The following is a 10,341-nucleotide window of genomic DNA, read 5'->3' as shown; positions in this document are numbered from 1 at the left end:
CTGAGTTCAATAAACTTTCCTTTGTGTAAACAATGAAATGTGAAATTTGCTATGGCACGAAGGCGCTGTAACAATGAATTTGTGAAGTACACAGATTTATCGGATCTATATACATGGTGTTCATCAATTTAGAAATGCAGCAAAGGGTGTTACTTTGTGAGTTCTAAAAAGTGAAAACTACGTGGTGAAACCAGCAAGACCTTAGCTTACCTATATTATCAGAATAGTGACTTTACATCAAGAATAAGCACAAGCAATAATGCAAATTAAAATTTGGCATCTCCATTTATAGGGAGAACAAAGCTAATAGACAGAAACGGTGTAGGTATACGAAAGAGATTACTTCTCTATTTACTTACAGGAAGAATAATGCTACTAATTAAACAGATCAAACTAGACCAAGTTCAACAAGAGGGTGAAAATATTTCTAGAGATCATATCTACTGGAGTACAATACAAGGCAAACATGAAAAGACTAGCACAATAGCATCTAACGCAGATTACCACTACTGGTTGATCCAGAGATGTTTTATGGTGATTGGAGATGCAAGAAGATCGTCATACCTTCCAAGCACCGCAAAACATCTCACCAGTTCAGGACGAAGAGGTCATGTCGACACTGTACGAGGATTCATCGGCACTGCCAAAGCCGGCGTCGCTGTTCTTCACGTCGTCCCACCTCAGCACCTCCCGGATGTACCTGAAGGCGTCGTCAACGGTTCGCCGCTCCAGTGCCTTCGTCTGGAACACGAACAGCTTCCGGCCATCGGCGACGGAGGAGTAGAGGTCCTTGAACTTCACGGCGACGTAGTGGTAGGCGTGGCTGGCCAGGGACGTCTGGCTGGTATGGTGTGGCCTGACGGGGCTGAAGTCGGCGAACCAGTCGCACACGGTCAGGGGCACCCTGCTGATCTTCTCCTCGAAGGCGTCGTACTTGTTGAGGAGGAGCACGCAGGGGGTGTCCTCGAAGGATGGGTGCCTGATCACGTCCTCAAAAAGGTCCCGGCTGGCGATCATCTTGTTGCAGGGCTCCCCTGAGCTCTGCACCCACATTTGGTCATAGTCCGCAAGAGAGATGCAGAAGATGATGGCGCGGATGTCCTCCAGCATTCCAAGACACTTGAAGCCTCCAGTTAGCCCCTTGGAGTTCATGCGGATCAGCTGATACCTGCACAAGAGATATAGTGAAAATGCGGTTCATATCGAGCATTCAAATTTGTAGACTTGGTTAATTCAGTGATCAATTGATCAGACAGTCTGAAACATCTTACTTTGTTTTTATGGCTGGATTGCCAGCTTTGTCAGCGTACGAATCAGGGAGCAGACCTCGGTCATCAATCGTGAATTCAAGTACAGAGAGGCCATTCCATTGGTTTACACCCTCTGCATACAAGATATCTGTCTCTGTTGGTTCATATTCATTGCTGGATATTTCAACCACCTGCAAATATACGAGTAGTTGAGTGATTACCCAATAAAGAATGGCATATGTAAAGAGACAGAAATGTAAATTCGCACAAAGAAGATAGTAACAAAAAGTTAATATAAACATGGTCGGTTATAAAAACATGAGAAGTATAAAATGTACATAGCCTATCATAAACATCGCTCTTACCCTATCAAGAAAATAACTGGCAACATCGGGAAGAAAGTGCAACTCATTTTTCCTTTTGTATGTGGCTTGAATAGCAGGATCTTTCCAAACCTCCTCAACAATGGGTGCATATTCTCGCGTTGCAGCAGGAAAAAAAGCATCAAGGTTACCCAGGGCAACTATCTCGAGCAACCAATTGGCAAAGTGCATCAGTCTTTGATTCAGTGAATACAAAGATGACTTGTTCTGCACTACCTTCAGCTCCCCTGTTGAACTTCACAGTTAGTAACATCTCCTGAATTTCAAAAAAACAACTGGTAGTGTGCAGGAATAGAACATACTGTTGTGACCTGTGACTCTTTTTATTTTACTAAGGCCACGTTCTTTATCCCCCATTCCTAACCAAGATTCTCTCGTTTTCCGTGCACATGCTTTCCGAACTGATAAACAGTGTATTTTTTGCAAAAATATTCTATAGGAAAGCTGCTTTAAAAAATCATATTAATCTATTTTATTTTTTATAATTAATAATTAATTAATCATATACTAGTCTATTACTGTGTTTTTCGTGCAGGATAAAATAACGTACACCGAACGTGGCCTAAGTAATATATAACCAGTACGTCCAACTTGGCCCCACTGTTCCTTAAAAAAACAGTATGTCCAGGTCCAGCATCAGTTTATAGAAATTGATGTGTCTACACAACTCAGCCAGTGGTCCAATATGTCTAACTGAGCATTACATAGTCAATGCTGCAGTTTCAGGTAAAATAGCTACTAACAATGTGCAACGTGTTTTTGTACATAAAATCTAGGAGTACCCTTTGTGGGGGTTAAGAAATAAAAGTAAAAGAAAATGGCAGTTCATGGGATATCCCCTGAAAAGTTGGTACATATTTTCCATTTAACCAGGTTGAGTTTTTCTGATGTGTTTCAAATTAGTGACAGGAGAATTTTACGTCTGCGATATGTCATAACTAAGTTAAGAGCATATGGAAAAATGAATTACAGGAAAGCTGAAACAAATTTTACCACCGCTCTTTTGATTAATTATGCCAAGCTCCTTCTCTTCTTCCAAAGCCTCATCCTCAAAGCACTCCCGCCATTCAAGCAGGGTGCTGAGATATTTGTAAACATTGCTTTGTATCATGAGCTTCAAATTAAGTATTTCTTCTGGGGAAAATTCAGTTCCATACAAGAACTTTGCCTACAAAAGGAAGTACATACACAAAGCCACATAAATAAGACTATCCCATTCCTCATCAAGACAAGATAAATCATATTGACTGTAAATATGCCAATTAGATGTAAACGTTGACTACTATCCATTGTACAATTTAGACGTATGCTTGTGGGGAGCTTACAAGTAATTTGGAATTCAAACAATTTGCTGCAGATGATGGGTACTAGTAAATCAAACCTAAAGGAACCACTGTCCATTACCATTAAAAGTCCCATAAATTTAAGAATCATACTTCTGAGCATATGTAAAATTCCAACTAAACTACAAATGAAATGATATACTTGGCAACCAAAGCTTTCACATTTGCATATTAGCAAGGGAACAGAAATGTTTTGTTCTAAACCAAAAATACAAATACAAATGTTTTGATCTAAACTATGTTCTGTGTGCAATAATATGGCAAAACTAATACAATTGGGAATAAACATGGTAATTATAAGCAAGTAAAAACAAAAACCTGCTTAAAGATCGTGCTTGAACCAGAGCCTTCTAGTCCAACCAATAAAAGTTTCTGGACTTGTTTCTGCTCCAGGTATTCTGGAACAAACCTACTTGAGTACAAAGAAGTATCTTCTTTCAAATCACGAGGGATTGGCAGTGAGAAAAGGGTAGCAATAAGACGGGTTGATGCCTGGCTGACCAAAGTAAATGCAACATATTACTCAGCTGATTTTCACATATATGTCCAAGCAGAAATTTTTCAGAAAACAGATATACCTTTTGCCAAATATTTCCTTTTATTATGTTCTGTCCCTCCTCCTCGTACGAGCCATCATCATACAACCAGAAATGAGTATTTCGTGGGCACTGTACATTGGCCAACTGAAGCAAAAGCCAGTAAAAACTCTGATCAAGATCTTGAAGAGGTGATGAATGATTCCCTAAAAAGTTAAGTTCCCTTTTTAGAATCAACAGCAGGAAAAGGATTAAGCCATTAAGCATACATACTAATGTGAGATCAAACTTTAAAACTGTCCAGCAGAAGTGTAGAGCATGACACTGAAATAGATGGATTCCTATGCAGTACTCCCTCCACTATATTTTTATTTGACGCCGCTAACTTTTGAATCTACGTTTGACTATTCATCTTATTTAAAAAATTATATAATTATTAATATTTTATTAATAATTTGATTTATTAATAAAAGCACTTTAAGCATGACTTATAATTTTGCATATTTACACAAAAAATTTGCATAAGAGGATGGTAAATGTAGATCCAAAAGTTAACAGCACTAAATTAAAAAATAAAACAGATGCAGTACAATGTAAAATTGGAAGCGTAGTCCAAAAGTTGTATGTTATTTTGCATTCACAGTCCTTATCCCAAATGCCATATACAGTGGCATCAATCACCCACAAAGCCAACAATAGAAAATATTCTGATATATCAACCAAGAGCAATATGTTATAACGCTCGTGTATCAAACTCTTAAGGGGGAACCCTGAGAAAAACCCAAATGCATAGATGCAACAGTTGCCAAAGACAAACAGAAAACAGCTTAAACTATCAGCCAAGAATAAATTTGTCATTCTTTTGTATCTATCTTGAAGAAAAGTAAAACTATGAATCCTACAAGCTTATAATTGTGAGAGTGCACACAATGACCATCACCTTGTAAGAAGAAAGGAAAGTTGAGCTATTGATGTGCATGGGTAAGATTACCAGAGATGTGATACAGCTATCAAATCACAAACTAGTCCTATGATCAGTCATACTAATGGCAGTATGTCACATTGCCACTATCTAATCACTAGCAAATAATATAAACATGTGAGCACATCTTTGCACAAGGTGATGCCAAATTGTTGCAATGAGCACCATGAAAGAAAGGATGTACTTGTGGAAGAAAGCAAATGACAGTCAGCAAGAAATAATTTCTTCGTCCTAGAAGTTTCATGGCTATTGGTAAAGTCAGACAAAATAACCTGTTTTGATATCATATTTTGCTATAGGATGTTATGCTCAATAAATATCCAATTTTGACTCAAGAGATTTACTGATCTAATGCTCCAACAATATAACATAAGTCAACCAACCTAACAGAGATAACAGATGCATTTCAAAAATTTAGGTATGTAACCTACAAATAGTGTGGAGCTAGATCGACAAATCATGTCATTGAGGTTGGTGAAAGAGAAAAGAATTCCTATGAGACATCATAACCTTTAGGCCCATAGCGAGGGATCTTGTAGGATCTATTTTGCAGAAAAAAAAAACAGTCAGACAAGTGGGTGATGCAAAAAAAGGACCATTTTTGTCCAAATGTGTAACATATTTTTTCACTTAGTGCTTAACCACTAAATATCCAGAATGTACAGTCCATAAACTAACATGATAGTGCACAAAGCAAGAAAAGCTGGAGCTTTAAATAAAAGAGTGGAGTGGCCTCTATGCTCTCATCAAAGCTAGTGTGTTGAATGAGTCAGAGAGCACATGGGGTTTGACTCTACCCAGATATTACCTTAAGCATCCTGAGTTCAGTCTTTGTAATCTCCCGCCCATTTATGAACACCTGCGTAGTGCCATTGCTAGCATCTGTTTGCAGTTTTCCTCCAATGCTCAGTTTTGAACTAACGATTCTATCTGGCCTCTCGCCTTCCTGACACCAGGTGTCCCGTTAAATATAGAACAAGATATTGCTAAGTTGAACATGAGGAAGTTGCAGGACAGTGTAAATCATTCATCGTAATGAGATACATCATTCATCATAATGAGATGCATATAAAAGGCACGAAGGACAACACCACATACTAGCAAACGTTTATATTTTGCTTATCCACGAATGCAATACTTGGATATGAAGAACACTCTGCCTAATAAAGAAATTGGTAAAGAAAATGTACATCATTCCATTCCTTCTTTAAAAATGACTCAGTTGAGTTTCTCAATTAGAATAATAGTCAAAGATTCTGTAGTAATGCTTGGTGTCCTTAATTATCATAGTTAAAGATCCTTGTTGTTTAGCCTACTCAAATGTGACATAAGAAGAAGAATGCCAATATGATGCAGCTAGCTAGCTAGCAAACCTCCAAAAACTAGCTGATGATGAACCCAAAAAAATTATATGCAGGAAACTTGTCTAAAAGAAAACAAAAATAGACACCTCTTTTTCTATTCACAACATAGTCCTAGGCTTAGCGTTTTCCCTAGTTCCTGTAGCAAAATCTAATATAATAGTAGATAAGAATTAGAATGGCAACCTGACATTGCTCTTACCTTGCCCCACAGCCCTGAGTCCTTGTCGTACCAGTAGCGCCCCGCCGCGAGGCGCTCCGGCGGCACGGCGCAGCCGAGCAGCAGATCCAGCTCGCCCTGCGAGAGGCCGCGCCCGTTCACGAGGATCTCCCCCGGCCAAACCTGGTTCGCCGCGCAACCGCGCTCGGCGCGCATCACCTGTCGCACCTCCGCCGGCGCGAGCAGCCGCGCCAGGAGCCGCGACCCCTTGCCCAGCCGCGCCCGCCGCCGCGCGTCCGCCACGGGCTGGCCGATGCAGCCGACGCACTTGCGGCCCTCCGGCATGGACCCCATCGCCCGTAGCACGCACCCGGCGCAGTACCGCGCCCCGCAGGCGAGGCACTCCTCCCGCTCCCCGAGGATCCCCATCCCGATGCCCCCCTTCCCGCACCTCGCGCACGCCCCCCGCCGCTTGCTTCCCGGATTCGGAGCCGCTACCGGCGGAGGAGGAGGAGGAGGGGGTGACGAAGAGGAACACCGCGGAGGGGAGGACGCCGGGGACGCGGCCTCCGGTGAGGACGACGGCGGCGAGGACTCCCGCCGGGGAGGAGGGTGACGACGGCGAGGCGGCGACGGGCGGAGGAGGCGGGAGATGCGGCGGCGGTGCCGCGCGAGGGGGAGCAAGGGCGGGCCATCAGCAGACGCGCGGGGGAGCGGCCGTTCCGCTTCCGAGCCAGCCAGGTCGACCGAGAAGGAGTAGTCGAGCTGCTCCTCGTCGGGGAGCGGCGCGCCCGCGGGGAGCAGCTTGCGGAGCGCGCGCGCCCACGCCGTCTCCGCAGGCGGCGCCGGGGGAGGGTCGGGAGGGGCCGTCGGAGTGGGAGACGAGGACGCCATTGGCGTCAAGGTCGCTCGCAAGCTCGCAAGTAAGCCGGCAAACAATGGCGGCGGCGGCGGCGGAAGCAACGGCGAGGTGGTGGTGGAGACGACGAGGCGGAGTTTGAAATGGTTTTTTTTTTATCCACAGCGACGGATCCAGATTTCCTTCGCCGACATGTGGGCCCCACGTGAGTTATTACCGGGAGGTTTTACGGATGACGGGGACGTCTCGCTAAGCTGCTTTTGTTGTGAGCGGGTCCCGCTTCAGTCTCTGCCAGGTGGGCCCGGATGGGAGCTGTCCGTCGAGCCGGGGACGCGTATCACTCACTGGCTGGTGGGCCCTGCTTATGTGGGTCCCACCTGTCGGTGAGTCGGTAGATGGAGTCATGGAGATATAAGTAATGGATGGGGGGCTGGGAATTTAGGAAGGATGGATCATGGATGGAATCCAAGGTTGTTTGGTACCACAGCAGAAGATTACAGGAGCAGCCAAATTGTGGGCCCACTTGCGACGAGTAAGTACTTGAAAATAGGAAAATTTAAATTAAACTCCTACCACAAAGAGTGAAAAAAATAGAAAGTTAAAAGCCCCATAAAAATATCTTCCATGACTTTATGTAATTTTTGCTCCGTAGTATAGCCATGTTGGTCTATATCGTATATATCGTAGGTCACATGATAATGACTCTGCAACTACATCTTACTTTTAGTATTAAGTATAAATAGAGTCCTGGTGTTCAAATGAGATTCTTTAATTTCGTTCGTAAAAGTAGAGACAAAAAATACAACGACTTTCGAGGTATTTTTAGTTGTTTGATTCGTATCGAACGTTCAAGATTGACCGCTACATTACTTATGAACTGGGTTTTACTGCACAATACTGTAATACTATATATTAAAACTCATTTTAGTATTTACTTATGTGACTTTACAGTATTTACTTATGTGACTTTTGTAAAGGAACAGAATCTCGATTGCTTCATGTTGGGCTGTTGTTGCAGTAACCCACGTAGAAAAATGTCAGAATATATTGACATAGGATTAGTTTATTATTAGTTATAAATATTTAAAAAATAAATTGATATGATTTTTTATTAATTTCTACATGTATTTTAAAAACATTATTTAATCGTTGAGAACTACGCACAAAAAATGAGAGAAGGTAGGTCAGAAAGAATGGGTAAACTACCCTTCCTTCGTTTTAAATGTATATATTGTTTCAGTATAATTTGACATAATACTTATGCTATCAGCTTCATTGTTTTTCTTTTAACGAGCATAATTGGAACCGCTTATTAACAATTAAAATATAATTTATGAGTTAAACTTTTATATATGTTCCTCTTATATAAAAGCATCCGATAGAAAATACACTACGATGAAAAGCTTCAAAGTTAACTCTAAATCTAAATTTAGATATTGAATTATCATAAAAGACCAATCAAAACTTCACCTGCTTTTATTTCCGTGAATAATTTTAAGACAGATGGAGCATTACGCTTAAATTGATCTCGGTAAACAGCTCTACAGTACTAGCTAAACAGGAAGTCGAGTTCATGTCTAAGTCTAATGGTTGACATGTTAATTTTGTGTGTTCTTTTGTCAATTTCGTAACAACTAAACCTGTCAGGATCACTGTCAAATGGACCTTGATTTCAACAAAGTCGGACATGTCCATATCCAGAGCCAACCAAAGTGGAGTAATTTAGGAAGATCACCCTAGCTATATGAAAGAGATACAAACACAACAGGAACATACTAACCAGCTTAATTTGCCTCTCTAAGCCTAAGCAACCTGGACATGTCATTATGTTTCTCTACTCTTCTTTGTTTAGAGACTTATTAACTATGTTTCAAAATATAAACATTTTTAGCTTATTTAGCAGACTTGTAAGATGTCAAAATTAGAGACTTATTAACTATGTTTCAAAAATATAAACATTTTTAGCTTATTTAGCATAGACTCGTAAGATGTCAAAAGATTCTCATTCAGTGACTTTGGTGGTCAATTTTGTTTGAATTTGAATTGATTATATTTTTTCCGAAGCATCTCATTGGCTCTGGAATCATCGAATAAATCAAAACAAAAATTCTTATATTATGGTATAAATTTAAATTCTAAACATAATTATATTTTGGAAGACAATGGCTGATTTTGTTAGATAACGACTAGCGACTTGCAATTGACGTAGAATTAATAAATATACGCCGGTTTATACTGACAATTAGCTCGTACAATTGCCGTCCAATTTGTCTGAACCTGTAGTTACATTATAGTATGGCACACAACAATTGCAATCTCCCGTAAAAAGGCTTTTTTTTAATGAATCTTTATATTAGTTACAATGACTCGTTTTTGTTAACGCATTCATAAATGCAAATTAGAAACTCAAAAGAAAATTAATTGAGGTCCCAAGTTTGGTGTGGTTTGATATATATACGTCGTATTGTGATGTTTGTGCTATATACATGCACAATGTAGTATTATGTGGCTTAAGTTTCACATAATACTTAGGCCGCGTTCGAATGACTAAGTTAACTTAGCTTCTTCTTTTTGGCGCGCACGCTTCCCGAACTGCTAAACGGTGTATTTTTTAAAAAAATTCTATAGGAAAGTTGTTTTAAAAAATCATATTAATCATATTAATCTATTTTATATTTTTTAATAATTAATAATTAATTAATCATGTACTTATCTATTATTCTGTTTTTCACGCCAGATAAGGTAACTTACCTTATCCATCATCGAACGCGGCTTTACTCACTCCATCAAAAAGAATACTACATCCGTATTATTATCTTATTATCTGACGTCGTTGATTTTTTCTCTGTTTAATTATTCGTCAAATTCAAAAACGTTTTACAAATATACAATATTATAAGTCATTGTTAAAGACTGTCTAGTAATAAATCAAATTAAAATAAAAGATTAATACTTATTTTTTTAATAAGATGAATGGTCAAATATGACGTCCATAATAAAAGGGCAGAGGGAGCATGATTGTAGCATTCTAAAGTTCTATTCAACAAGGACGTAATCCTAAAGTACTACTTTTCCTTCAACCATCACTCATTCAGATTTATTCATATCTTACTCCAAATTTAAAAAGGTATCTAGCTATGTCATTTTTGTTTCCTACTAATTTATCTTTTTGATTGTTATAATTTTAATTTTGGAACGTAGGGAGTACTGATTAATTATGGTAGGACGTTATGTGCTTGTCATTAGGTAAAAAAATAGTGGTCTTAACTGCAAGTATGCATACTGTTGACAATAATAGTGAAAAATGGATGCAAAATATATCCGATAATAGTGTACCGAAACAAAGCAATGTACGAATTATTTTTGGTTTCTAGTTTCTTGTAAGATAATTATCCCGACCTTGCTTCCACCGATACTATAGTCAACTATTACGAAATACTATGTTGTTTTTCAAGCTGGCTATGACA

General features: G+C 39.8%; 1 protein-coding gene across 1 annotated transcript; it reads right to left on the bottom strand.

Annotated features, from left to right (window-relative positions):
• Nucleotides 1-239: 239 nt before the first annotated feature.
• LOC102712012 (extra-large guanine nucleotide-binding protein 3-like) lies at nt 240-6,952 on the bottom strand. The gene is made up of 8 exons (XM_006661547.3): nt 6,058-6,952; nt 5,303-5,440; nt 3,555-3,659; nt 3,295-3,468; nt 2,627-2,801; nt 1,616-1,860; nt 1,272-1,441; nt 240-1,168 (listed from the first exon to the last, which is right to left on the bottom strand). The coding sequence occupies exons 1-8, from the start codon at nt 6,907-6,909 to the stop codon at nt 595-597; spliced, it is 2,433 nt and encodes an 810-aa protein (XP_006661610.3). The 5' UTR covers nt 6,910-6,952; the 3' UTR covers nt 240-594.
• Between the last annotated feature and the right edge of the window lie 3,389 nt (nt 6,953-10,341).

Source organism: Oryza brachyantha, chromosome 10 (genome assembly GCF_000231095.2).
Source record: "Oryza brachyantha chromosome 10, ObraRS2, whole genome shotgun sequence".
In the NCBI taxonomy this organism is placed as follows: domain Eukaryota; kingdom Viridiplantae; phylum Streptophyta; class Magnoliopsida; order Poales; family Poaceae; genus Oryza; species Oryza brachyantha.
Note: the sequence above shows the minus strand (reverse complement) of the source record. Positions and strands in the feature narration are given on the sequence as shown.

Bases quoted from the DNA above. Each gene is read 5' to 3' on its own strand.
- LOC102712012 (XM_006661547.3), bottom strand. From the start codon at position 6,909: ATGGCGTCCTCGTCTCCCACTCCGACGGCCCCTCCCGACCCTCCCCCG. The intron at 3,469-3,554 runs GTATATCTGTTT...TTGGTCAGCCAG, and splicing joins AAGGAAATATTTGGCAAAAG to GCATCAACCCGTCTTATTGC. The intron at 1,442-1,615 runs GTAAGAGCGATG...GTATATTTGCAG, and splicing joins CCAGTTATTTTCTTGATAGG to GTGGTTGAAATATCCAGCAA.